The sequence below is a fragment of the Chrysemys picta genome, chromosome 18 (genome assembly GCF_011386835.1).
Source record: "Chrysemys picta bellii isolate R12L10 chromosome 18, ASM1138683v2, whole genome shotgun sequence".
Lineage (NCBI taxonomy): Eukaryota > Metazoa > Chordata > Testudines > Emydidae > Chrysemys > Chrysemys picta.
In genome coordinates this window covers 2,647,563-2,661,231 of record NC_088808.1, presented here as the reverse complement: position 1 = coordinate 2,661,231, position 13,669 = coordinate 2,647,563, and the positions used below count along the sequence as shown (strand labels likewise).

Sequence of the window (13,669 nt, the reverse complement as noted above, 5' to 3'; positions counted from 1 at the left end):
GCCACGTTCACGCTACTCCTGAGGCTGAATTCACCATAGTATCATGAATGTTTAGAAGGTGCTCAGCATTGACCCTCATCTTCCCTGTGAGAGAGAACGAGCATCCCCTTCATACAGGGGGAGAACTGAACCCCGATCTCAGATCCCAGCCCAGTTCATTAACCACAAGGCCAGCTTTCCTCAAAGCTGCTTCAAAGGGGTGTGTGTGCATATGAGAGTGCAAGTGTGTGTGTGTGTGGTTGCAGGGGCTGGGGGTGGTGGGAGTTTCTATAGCCCCTTTGCTCTTTAGAGGAATGTTTAGGAAAGCAATGACTACCATTATTGTTCCGTGTTCCAGCCATTCCAGTACCGATTGAGTTTTGGGCTGAGAAATCCACGCCCTCGGGAACATACAAGGGACCATGTCAGTCAAATTTGGGCCAATGATTGGGTTTGGGAAAAATCTCAAAAATTCCCCCGCCCAAAAAATAAAATAAAAATAAAATTTGACAGAGCCCAGTAGAATGTTTTGATGAGATTTACAGAGATGGTGCAGCCTTGTGCTAGCTGGAAAGTGAAACCATCTAGGAAGTAACTATAAGCAGGAACAAAACCAACGACTATTGTTATTGGCCCACGTGACACAAATGTAATACTTGAACAAACCATAGAAGGGAGAAGAATTCAGATTATTTAAAGTTTTCAACTTGAACAATCTTCTTCCGGTGTTTACTAAACAAACAAGGAATTTTTTTTTAAGCTGTGGTTTGTCCCTGACAGGGTCCCTTTAAGGAAACAGCTGCTAAGTCATCAGGAAGGTTTGAGAGCACTAGCCTCTTGTGCAACTGTCCTGGACGGTCATGCAGTCTCCTGAGTTCAAGCAAGTGTTGCAATGGTTAAGCTGTGTACATAAGAAAGGTGCCGAGGCAGTTGTGTACAATAGAGAGCTTTATAGTCAGAATGGAGTGCACTAGGTTTTCCAATGCAAAATGGAACATGATCCAAAAATCTTTACAGAACAGAAGCACTTTCAAAAACACTTGGCCAGCTGTAGCACAAATGTCTTGTTTCCTTTTTGGAGCAGAGGCTGCAAACTGGTTTGCAATCTGGTATTCCTCCCTAGTGTGTGAAGTTTGAAATGTCCCATGCAAATTCTCCAAAGTGTCACATGAAACAAAACGCTTTGACCAGGCAACTGCTAATGGAAAACGTACCTGAAATGATACTCCGCTCATGCAGCAAGACCCCAGTTTGTTGTATATAGAAAGTTACAAGTGCATTTCTCAGGGAAAAAATGGAGCAACGGTCTATAGTTCAAGGCAACTCTGAAGTGGAGGATGGATCCAAAGCAGTATCCCACTGATTGGGGAAGTGGAAGGAAACCCGAGTTTGGATTTCATCTAGTTTCCTTCAGACGGTCCACCTTTCACAACTAAAAAGATAAAAACAACCCACACGCAATAGGGCTATTTAATAAATGCACAAAAATGTGAATGGGCTTCCCAGGGCTGAGCCTCAGAGGGAATACAACACAATAGGGTACTGAGTATTAACAAGTATCAGGGGGTAGCCGTGTTAGTCTGCATCCACAAAAACAACGAGGAGTCCAGTGGCACCTTAAAGACTAACAGATTTATTTGGGCATAAGCTTTCATAGGTAAAAAACCCACTTCTTCAAATGCATCTGAACAAGTGGGATTTTTACCCACGAAAGCTTATGCCCAATAGATCTGTTAGTCTTTAAGGTGCCACTGGACTCCTCGTTGTTTTTGAATATTAACAGACCCTTTAAAGATGTGTGTGTGGGGAGGGGGGCCACTCAGATGGAGGGGGGGCACTCACCAAGACAGTGGAAGGCATGAATGGCAGGGCAAAGGTGTCAATAACCATCCATGACCTATGCCGCTGAGCATATGCTGATCCATGGTTCTTTGATATCAGAGCCAAAATTAAAAGGCTTTCAAAGCTCATGTGACAAGAGGAGGTTCTGCACTCTACTCTGGGCAAGGAAGTGCCCTGCACTAACTGCTAGGTGGCTTAGTAAACCTGGCTTTCAGTGTCTGCAGAAGTTGAGGGACACTCTCCCCTGTCCAAGTGGTTTCCCCATTCGGTGCAGAGGCAGCCTTTGTTTTACAGCATGCCCTGAGAAGCGAACGCCTTGCCATGCTAATGCATTTCTGTAAACTCTCTTGAAATTTTGTTATCTCCATTTCCATTCGGAAGTCATGTCCCTGAGAGGTGCTGTAGGGCTGAATTGCTAGTGTATTCAAATTGAAGGCCGGGGTGTCAAGGGGTGTTTAAGGGAAAGTGTCAATTTAGTTTCTTTTCAAAAAGATAACTTTGCATTGTCTTCCCAACTGCACAGCGGCTTACATGTAGTGCCAGAGACAATGGGGCCATGGGAATCAATGAGGCTACAAGGATTCCAAAAGCAGCACCCCTGAGAGTTAATTATGCTGCTGTGCAGAAATATCCCCAAATTATACTCACTTTATTTCAGGCCCTGCAGCTGCTTCATTAAGAGCTGTACAAGACGATATTTTGCTAATTTAAAGCTTGTCGATTGCCTTATGGGGCAACGGCCAATAACACCTTTCTCATTAAAAAAATAGGAAGGATAAAAATTTAAAGACTTGATTATTCACAAGGTGACAGCACGATGCATTCAGATGGCATGTTTTGCTGCATTCACTTATTTATTAAAACAGGAATTTCAGGGGTGCAGCAGTGGAATATGGTGGGGGTGGGAGCAGGTCCACTCACCTTTCCCTCCCCACACCATGCCAACTACCAGATTGGAACTCTCTGGAAAAAGGAAAGAGGGCTAGACATTGGTAGGGGGAAATGATAACTCACTGCCACGATACCATACTGTGACCTTTAACCTTTAAACCTTCCTCAAGTATACCACGGCTGTGTTTTCCTTCCACACAATGACTGCACCAGAACAGCACACACAGATGTAAAGCTTTTTTGTTCCACCATCTCTGTTTCGATAGTACTTATGGCAGACAGCCAAAGCTTTACACATCTGTACCCGTCCTGGCGTGGCTCATATGGAGAGTTGGTGGCAGCCACCAATGGAGTCCGCTGATTGTACACATTGCAGGCCTACAGCTCCTCGTAGTCCCCGCCCCCTTGCTGCTTGCTGGCGCTGGCTCCTCCTCCCAGAAAGGCCTCCAGTTCATCTAGCTCATCGTTTTTCTCCTTGCTTCTTTTTTTCTTTTTCTTCTTCTCATCTTTGCTCTCCTCCTTCTCCTTGCACTTCTTGTGTTTGCTTTTCTTCTTCATAGACTTCTCTTCTTCCTGCAAGAGGAGAAGGCAAGTAAGAAAGCTTTTTTCTAATGGCACCAGTAACCCATCATGCATCATCCTGAAAGTGGGACCCTAGGGAGAAAGCCTACCTATTGTGGGAATGTTATATGGAAAGAATAAAGTCCAATATCTAGGAGGGATGGGTTAGTGATGTCGGAACCATCTGCTATTATACACTGGAAGCATGTGAAGCAATGTTTGGTTTACACTAGCCGTCCTGTCAGATGAGGATGGCGAGTCAGAATGCCAACAAGTTTAGTGAGAGAAAGTGGGTGTGGTAATATCTTTTATTAGACCAACTTCCATTGGTGAGAGAGACAAGCTTTTGAGCTACACAGAGCTGGGAAAGTTTTGAACTGATGCACCTCATTGAAGAACAGATCTGCTGATGATCTCTGGTTAGCTCTTAAGATTTATTCTTTCTTGGACACTGCTGAATTGAGAGAATTGTGTTGCTAGATAGCACATATGCTGTCTGTTCTATATGCATGCTCTGTACAATCAAATCCTGTACTACATTACATCTCTGATTTTAACTTTTAAACTTAAGTTTTACAAGTTTCCTTGTTAGTTGGAAAGTGGCTAATAGCCTGGAGACTTGGGGACTGCAGATCTCCTTGCCTCTCCAGGGTTGGAATATGGAAGAGAAACCAGTCACTAACAGAGCCAGCCACAATTCCCTGTAGCATGCCAGCCCCCCTCTGGCTGACTGGCAAGGAACATATGCCGATGGAGTCTACACTGGGGAATGATGCTGTACCTCACCTCTTTGCTCTTCTTTTTCTTCTTCTTTTTCTCCTTGGAAGGATGTTTCTCTTTATCTGTTCAAACAAAAAACCCAAAAAGTTGTTTTCTCTAGCAAAATTAAATGGCTAATGATGCATTTTCCACAAAAAAGCCCTGCTTTCCTGCTGCTAAGGAGGACACTGTATACGGTGCATTAGAGCTGAATGGAGGGGAGATCCTGATTCACAACACCAAACTGCATGGCACTGAGAAACTAGCTTCTTGCCCAGGAATCATGCTTTAGCATGATGTTAGCTACAAATGTGGGGCTGTTCTTTACTTTACAATTATAAAGCTATGTCCATTACTAATTCAAATATCACTGACATGTACTTGTTGACTGGGGTCACCTAAATGGAACCTCAACAGATCCGATCACTACATTCCTCCTGGAAAAGCCTGAGCAAACAGATAAACCCTACCCACCTGGCCTACAGGTCAGAAGCTCACAGTTAAATTCCCTAGTAAAAGGGCAGCTGCTGAGAACATACTGCCTCCAGCCCTTCAGTTAACAGAAGCATCCCAGCTGATCTTGACTACCCCAATAGGGCACAAGAAGATGAAGGCAGCTAGCCAGCTGAGTTCACCAGTGAAAGAAGACAGGTGCGACACTCGGAGTCTAGACACCCAGGGGAAAAACAGGGGGGGGGTTGAACCCCCAAAGAATAAGCAACTGAATCAACTGATTTATAGTAAATAATACTGTATATCAGGGTGGCCAAACTTACTGACCTGCCGAGCAGCATACAACAATCTTTAGAAGTTTGAGAGCCAGAGGACACCTCGGGAGGTGCCTGCCAGGCCTCGGGGTTTCAGCCCTGCTCCTGCTGAAGCCCCAAGCCCCGGCAGGAGCGCCCTGTGGGGCTAAAGCCTCGAGTCCTCCCTCCCCACTACGCAGAAGCTCCTATCCACCTTGCTGAAAGGTAGCGGTCCCAAGCTCCCACCACCAAGTCTGATAGGTGGAGAATGGAGGGGGGGGGGGGCGCTCCACAAGCTGCACTTTAACTGTAAAAGAGCCAGTTTGGCCACCCCTGCTGTATACAAAGTGTCTTGAGTAAGGTCTTATGAAAGCTGATGACACACTGATCAATATCACTGTGAAATGTCAATAGTAACACAATATGAGGCATTATGGATAATATGCTTTAAAGTCTGCGACCAAACCAAGGGAGAAACAGCTTCTCTTCCTGACAGGTGGGAAGGCAGCTGTCTCCCTGTCTCTAATGTAAATTAAGCATTGTGGAACCAAAACAATGGAAACCCCATTTCCATACAAGTCAACAGGGGGATGGAAAGTCAGTAAGATGAGAAAAACAGCAGAGGCCATCCCAACTCCTGGGGACAAATCAATGCATTTTGGGAAATAGAAGGAAAGGCAAAATGCCATTTTGTTCTCCATCCCTTGGAGGACAGAGTGGCTGGCACCCTCTAGTTCTGTGAGCACCCAGGGTGGAGAGCCTGGGGGTGGGATGGAAGTGAGAAAGCTGCTTAGGCAAAGATTGCAGCTTGCTGAAGTTACGTCTCAGACACTAGGAAGTGGGTTAGTTTTGTTTTGTTTGTATCCAGACCGGTCTCTTCCCTTCAATCTCGGGTCTTTATTATTCAACTTATTCTGAGTTTTACTAGAAACCATCTCAGTGCTTTGTATTAAAGTGAGGTGTGGGTCCACAGCTAGTCTCTTTACAAGCAGCAGACTTGGTAATTTCTGGAAGTGTCCAGTAACCGACTGGACACTGCAGGGAGACGTCTCTGGGGAATTCGGGTTTCACTGACTGTTACCTGCAACGCAAAGGTTAGGTTGGCGGGATCTCAAAGAATTTGCTGGTGAGGCGGACAGTGGTGTGGCAGGGAGCAGACACACAGTTCAAGCTCCAGCATAGCTCTCTCTTGCTCAGGCAGAGAGGTAACAGTGGCTTATGTTTCCGGGCTCCCTGAGGAGAGAGTCACAGTAGGGCTGTGTGATTCTCTCCCCACACTTTCCTTAACTTACAAATACTCTACAAGCCAGAACCCACAATGGGAGGAAAACTGTGCATTGCCCTTGGGGTCCTCTCCCACCAGACTGGCATCCTGAACCTGGAGACTTCCACCCAGGCCCTGGTCTTGACTTGCTTGAAATGCAGCCTGCAAGCCCTGCTGACGAAAGCCAGGCAGCAGGAACCAGCTGGTGTTAGGCGTGTCTGGCGGTGAAGTCTATCAGGAAGCAGGGAAGAGACCTGAAGGAGGTGGCGGCTCATCTGCATAGCATCCGGGAGCACCAGGACTTCATCGACAGGATACTCATGGAAACATCTGGGATAGAGGATGCTCGCCAACTACCAATGACAACAGTGGCACCAAAGGAGGAAGGACTGTCTGCTCGCCCCCTTGGGCAGTAGGTTGTGTTCCACCCCTCTCATCCATTAAGAGCAAGAACTAGTATACTGTACTTGCAATAGGAGGTGAGGAGCAGACCCCAATGGCTGAAGAGGACCCACCTGCTCCCAAGACTGGGAGGTTCATGGCCACTGCACCTAAGAGGAGGATGTGTAGGGTGCTGGTGGTCAGAGACTTCCTTCTGAGGGAGATAAAGGCATCCACCTGTCAACCTGACGATGTCCCCGCATGCATGTTGCCTGAGGTGTTATGGAAAGGTTGCCGAGGTGCATCCATCCCTCTGGGTACTAATGAAACTGCCAGGTGTGACCCTGAGCAGATCAGCAGTGACTACAGGTCTCTTGGAGCAAGGGTGAAGAAGTTGGGGGAGAGGGGGCACAGGTTGTGTTCTCATCCATCCTCCCAATTGAGGGTAAGGACATGTCCATCCTGGAGATGGATATATGGCTGCACAGATGGTGTTGACAGTAAAGCTTCAACCTCCTTGATTATGGGATGCTGTTCCAGGAAGGAGGTATTCTGGGAAGACATGGGGTCTATCTGACGAAGAAGGGAAAGAGCATCTCTGGGGGGGCGGGGGCGCAGGGAAAGAGACATTAAAAATTACAATAGGGTCATAGAAGCAAGAGGAAATTAGTGGGAGAATACACTCAACATCTCGGATGTCTATACACAAGTGCAAGGAGTATGGTGAATACACAGGAAGAACTGCAAGTATTAGTACATAATTAAGTCATAATTTAGCACCATAGAGACTTGGTGGGATAAAGCTCGTGACAGGAATATTGGTAGATAGGAGTACACTTGTTCAGGAAAGACAGGCAGGATAAAAAGGGAAGAGGTGAATCAAGAATACACACACTTGTTCTGAGGTCCAGAAGGTGGTGATAGGCAGATCAGTTCCAAGTCTCAGGGTAAAGATAAAAGGGTGAAAAAATAGGGTTGATGTCATGGCAAGGATTGTTATAGACCACCAACTCAGGAAGAGGCATTTCTAGAACAAATATTGGAAATATGTAAAACACAAGACCTGATAGTAATGACGGACTTTAACTACCTCGCACATCTGTTGGAAAAGTAATACAGCAATAGGTAAAATATGAAGTATAAGGGGGTAGCCGTGTTAGTCTGTATCTACAAAAACAACAAGGAGTCTGGTGGCACCTTAAAGATCTTATCTGTTAGTCTTTAAGGTGCCACCAGACTCCTTGTTGTTTTTATAAAATATGAAGTAAGTTACTGAAATGTGTTGGGAACAATTTTTTTGTTTCAGAGAGTGGAGGAAGTAAACATGGGGTTTTATTCTGACAAACAGGAAGGAATTGGTTGTGAATTTGAAAGCTGAAGGCTTTTTTTGTTTTGGGTGAAAGTGATCACGAAATGATGATTTCACAAGTCTAAGGAAAGGAAGGAGTGAGAGCAGCAGAATAATAAGGACAATGGATTTCAAAAAAAGAGAAGGTTATTCACCTTGTGCAGTAACTGAGGTTCTTCGAGATGTGCCCCTTGGTGGGTGCTCCTCTTCAGATGTCGGTGGGTCCCGGCGCTGCTGATCGGAGATTTTCAGTAGCAGTGCCTGGTTGGGATGCGCATGTGCGGTAGCTGTCTTGCAGTGCCGTCGGCACTTCATCTAGTGCTTGCGCGTCCCGACCTCCTCAGTTCCATCTTTACCATAGAGTCCTTATTGCGAACTCTGAAGTAGAGGGGAGGAGGGTGGGGAGTGGAGCACCCACAGGGGGACACACCTTGAAGAACCTCAGTTACTGCACAAAGTGAGTAACCTCTTCTTCTGCAAGTGATGTCCCTGTGGGTGCTCCACTTCAGGTGAATGTAGGGCAGTGCCCTCATGAGGATGGAAGGGACTTTGGAGTGGAGTTCGTTGCTGAGGCTAGTATAGTGAGGCCTAGTGGTGTGTCTGAGCTTGAACCGAGAGTAATTGCATAGTGGTTCATGAATGTGTGTTCAGAAGCCCAGGTGGCCGCTGTGCAGATGTCTAGAATGGGAACATTATCCACCTCCATAGCATTCCTACACAGAGCTCTTGTTGCATGGGTTCCGATGCCTGGAGGGGCTTCAGTGTGTAGTGAATAGCACATATGATACAGCTGGATATCCATTTAGATAATCTTTGCGTCGATATGGCAGAGCCCTTCAATTGTTCTGTGGTTGACATAAAAAGTCAAGGTGATTTTGAAAAGGGCTTCGTCCTGTCCAGATAAAACACCAAGGCACGGTGCACATCCAATTTGTTCAGGACCGCCTCTTGAGCGTTGGTGTGTGGCTTTTTAATAGAATGTAGGTAAATCATCCCAGCCAGGGCTTTGTCAAGCCTAACTGTAAAAACGTCTAAGGAAGGAGATTCCACCACCTCCCTAGGTAACCCATTCCAGTGCTTCACCACCCTCCTAGTGAAAAAGTTTTTCCTAATATCCAACCTAAACCTCCCCCACTGCAACTTAAGACCTTACTCCTTGTTCTGTCATCTGCTACCACTGAGAACAGTCTAGATTCATCCTCTTTGGAACCCCCTTTCAGGTAGTTGAAAGTAGCTATCAAATCCCCCCTCATTCTTCTCTTCTGCAGACTAAACAAGCCCAGTTCCCTCAGCTTCTCCTCATAAGTCATGTGCTCCAGACCCCTAATCATTTCTGTTGCCCTCCGCTGGACTCTTTCCAATCCAGATGAGGCCTCACCAATGTCGAATAGAGGGGAAATGATCACGTCCCTCGATCTGCTGGCAATACCCCTACTTATACAGCCCAAAATGCCATTAGCCTTCTTGGCAACAAGGGCACACTGTTGACTCATATCCAGCTTCTTGTCCACTGTAACCCCTAGTTCCTTTTCTGCAGAACTGCTGCCTAGCCATTCAGTCCCTAATCTGTAGCAGTGCATGGGATTCTTCCGTCCTAAGTACAGGACTCTGCACTTATCCTTGTTGAATCTCATCAGATTTCTTTTGGCCCAATCCTCTAATTTGTCTAGGTCCCTCTGTACCCTATCTACCACTTCTCCCAGTTTAGTGTCATCTGCAAACTTGCTGAGGGTGCAATCCATGCCATCCTCCAGATCATTAATGAAAGTTGAACAAAATCAGCCCCAGGACCGAACCTTGGGGCACTCCACTGGAGCCAACTAGACATGGAGCCATTGATCACAGCGCTGTTCAATATCTTCATCAACGACTTAGATATTGGCATAGAAAGTACGCTTATTAAGTTTGCGGATGATACCAAACTGGGAGGGATTGCAACTGCTTTGGAGGACAGGGTCATAATTCAAAATGATCTGGACAAATTGGAGAAATGGGCTGAGGTAAACAGGATGAAGTTTAACAAAGACAAATGCAAAGTGCTCCACTTAGGAAGGAAAAATCAGTTTCACACATACAGAATGGGAAGAGACTGTCTAGGAAGGAGTACGGCAGAAAGGGATCTAGGGGTTATAGTGGACCACAAGCTAAATATGAGTCAACAGTGTGATGCTGTTGCAAAAAAAGCAAACATGATTCTGGGATGTATTAACAGGTGTGTTGTGAGCAAGACACGAGAAGTCATTCTTCCGCTCTACTCTGCTCTGGTTAGGCCTCAGCTGGAGTATTGTGTCCAGTTCTGGGCACCGCATTTTAAAAAAGATGTGGAGAAATTGGAAAGGGTCCAGAGAAGAGCAACAAGAATGATTAAAGGTCTTGAGAACATGACCTATGAAGGAAGGCTGAAAGAATTGGGTTTGTTTAGTTTGGAAAAGAGAAGACTGAGAGGGGACATGATAGCAGTTTTCAGGTATTTAAAAGGGTGTCATAAGGAGGAGGGAGAAAACTTGTTCACCTTAGCCTCTAAGGATAGAACCAGAAGCAATGGGTTTAAACTGCAGCAAGGGAGTTCTAGGTTGGACATTAGGAAAAAGTTCCTAACTGTCAGGGTGGTTAAACACTGGAATAAATTGCCTAGGGAGGTTGTGGAATCTCCATCTCTTGAGATATTTAAGAGTAGGTTAGATAAATGTCTATCAGGGATGGTCTAGATGGTATTTGGTCCTGCCATGCGGGCAGGGGACTGGACTCTATGACCTCTCGAGGTCCCTTCCAGTCCTAGAATCTATGAATCTATGAATCACTACCCCTTGAGCACGATGATTTGGCCAGCTTTCTATCCACCTTATAGTCCATTCATCCAGCCCATACGTCTTTAACTTGCTGGCAAGAATACTGTGGAAGACTATCAAAAGCTTTGCTAAAGTCAAGGAATAACATGTCCACTGCTTTCCCCTCATCCACAGTTATCTTATCATAGAAGGCAATTAGGTTAGTCAGCATGACTTGCCCTTGGTGAATCCATGCTGACTGTTCCTGATCACTTTCTTCTCCTTTAAGTGCTTCAGAATGGATTCCTTGAGGACCTGCTTCATGATTTTTCCAGGGACTAAGGTGAGACTGACTGGCCTGTAGTTCCCCGGATCCTCCTTCTTCCCTTTTTTAAAGATGGGCACTACATTAGCTTTTTTCCAGTCATCTGGGACCTCCCCCGATCGCCATTAGTTTTCAAAGGTAATGGCCAATGGTCCGTCAAGACCTGTATCGTTTTGCCTCTTATAATAGGGACGAAAAGTAGGCACATGTTGCAGACTGCAGGTAATTCAAGCAGGTTGATGTGTAAGTGTGTTTCCACGGGGGACTACTTGCCTTGGATTGTATGTTGGTTTAGGTGAGCTTCCCATCCAATCAGTGAGACATCTGTTGTGATTTGCATGGATGGCAGATCCTGTTGAAACGGGATGCCTGAGCAAACTTTTATTGGTTTTGTCCACCCTCGTAGTGAATGTGGAGTCTTCTGTGTAGGCTGTGCTTTTGTGGAATATCTACCAAGTTCAGCCATCCTTGAAGGCAGCACAGGTGTATTCTGGTGTGTTTTACAATGAAACGGTGGCCACCATATATCCCAGGAATTGTAGGCAGGGGCGTGCAAACATCCACGGGCTATCTGAGGCCACCGATATGAAGGAGGTCATCGCTGTGAATCAAAGCATCAGCAGCGATACTTTGGCCTCCACTGAGTCCAGGTGCACTCCTATGAAGTCCAATTGTTGTACTAGAGTTAGGGTATATTTCTTTTTGTTGATTTGTGGCCCTAGGGAGTGAAAAAGAGATGGTCTGTTGAGTGATGTATAATGTTTCAGTCTGGGTAGAGCCTTTGAGTAGGCAATCATCTAAGTATGGGAATATCGGTATTCCCCATCTGCGCAAGTGAGTAGCTACCACCACTAGGGTTTTGGTAAAGACTCGTGGGGCCCTCGACAGTCCGAATGGTAGTACTCTGTATTGGAAGTAATCTTATCCCACTGTGAATCGTAGGAATCATCTGTGAGCAGGATAGATGGTAATGTGAAAATAAACACCTTGCTGATTGAGGGCTGAGAACCTGTCCCCCTCTTCCAGCGCAGGGATGGTAGAATTCAGTGTGACCATTTTGAATCTGTGGGTACGCACAAATTTGTTGAGTTTTTCCTTTTGAGTCAGGAAATAATGGGAATAAAATCCCTTCCCTCTGTGTTGTGTTGGAACTTGTTCCACGGCCCCTAACTGTAGAAGGGGATATACTTTTTGTCTCAACAGGTGCTCGTGAGAAGGATCCCTGAAGGAGGAGCACAGGGAAGGGGGATGGGTAGGTGGGATGGTGGTAAAGGGGATGGTATAACCCCTTTGGATGATCTCCAAAACCCAGTGGTCCATGGTGACAGTGGACACGTATGGTAAAATGGTCGAAGCCAATGACCAAAGATTTGGGTTGCTTGTTCTTGTGGCGCCGGTCATCACGGGAGGTCGGTCAGACCCTTGACCAACGCTTCAAAATTGTATCTTGTTTGGTGATAACTATTGTTTAAAAAGTTGACCGGTTAACCAATTAAAAGGAGAGGGGCTGGGGCTGCTCCCGTCAGCGGGCACAAGGCCTGGGGCTGCTCCTGGGGTCAACCCGCCGGCACGGCCTGGGGCTCTGGCCAATAGGGGCTGTGGGCCAGGGTCAGCTGGTGCGACCCATGGCTCCAGCCAGGACTGCGACTGGGGTGGGTTGGCTGGCCTGCTGCTGTGGCCCGCGGGGCTGGGGTTGGCTGGCCGGCGCAGCTGGGACTGTGCTGACTCACTCAGGCCTCGGGGTTAATGGTTAAGCTGGGTTAACCAGTAAGACTAATACTATTTTACATCCCTACTGGCTAGGCAGTAATACCGCTGAAAAGGAACTGGGAGTTATAATGGATAGCAGATTGAATGAGTCAACAATGTGATGCAGTTGTGAAAAAGGCTAATATTCTGGAGTGTATTAACAGCAGTATTGTATGTAAGACACAGGAGGTAACTGAGCTGCACTTGGCACTGGAACGGCCTTCTCTGTAGTACAGTGTCCCATTCTGGGTGCCACACTTTAGGAAAGATGTTGATAAATTGGAAAGAGTCCAGAGGAGAGCAACTAAAAAAAAAAAAAAAAAAAAAAAAAAAAACAGATACTGACCTATTAGGAAAGGTTAAAAAACATGGGCACTTTTAGTGTTGAGAAAAGATGACTCGGGTGACCTGATAATCTTCAAATACGTTAAGGGCTGTTATAAAGCGGATGGTGATTTATTTGTTCTCCATGTCCACTGAAGGTAGGTAGGACAAGAAGTAATGGGCTTAATCTACAACCAGGGAGATTTAGGTTAGATATTAGGAAAAACTTTCTGACTATAAGTGTAGTTAAACTCTGGAACAGGTTTCCAAGGGAGGCTGTGGAATCCCATCACTGGAGGTTTTTAAGAAAAGGTTGAACAAACTCCTGTCAGGGATGGTCTGATCCCACCTCAATGCAGGGGGCTGGACTTGATGACTTTGAGGTTTCTTCTACCCTTACATTTCTATGATAAGTAGTAAAGCAGTCTCTAAGCTAGCCAGGACCCAAAACACTTATGGTTTTAGTTAGCGAAAGCGACACCTTGAATTGCACCTGGAAATGACTTGGAAACCAGCGCAGACTTCAAAAATTAACAAGTCTTCTGCATCTATCACTGCCAAGGAGGCCAATCCTGCGTTAGCTGAAGCTCCTGAGTGGTTGTCAAGGGCAGTTCATGTAAAAGTGTATCTGTGGTAATCTGGCCGACACAAAGGTCTGGATAATAGTGTCAAGACCTGCATTAAGGAGGGAAGGGAAGATCACAACCTTCTGCTAATAGCTCTTTGCTTAGG

The 13,669-nt window shown here is 46.0% G+C and overlaps 1 protein-coding gene across 7 annotated transcripts in view; it reads right to left on the bottom strand.

Annotated features, from left to right (window-relative positions):
* Window positions 1-909: 909 nt before the first annotated feature.
* RABL6 (RAB, member RAS oncogene family like 6) overlaps window positions 910-13,669 on the bottom strand; it is a 131,473-nt gene continuing 118,713 nt past the window's right edge. For 6 of the 7 annotated variants that reach the window (XM_065572017.1, XM_065572015.1, XM_008173808.4 and 3 more), the window contains 2 exons: window positions 4,060-4,115; window positions 910-3,285 (listed from right to left, as the gene is read on the bottom strand). In XM_065572017.1, the coding sequence (XP_065428089.1) occupies window positions 3,091-3,285; window positions 4,060-4,115 (251 nt within the window). In that variant the 3' untranslated portion in view covers window positions 910-3,090. The remainder of the gene's footprint in view (window positions 3,286-4,059; window positions 4,116-13,669) is intronic. The other variant, XM_042843483.2, reaches the window with a different exon arrangement.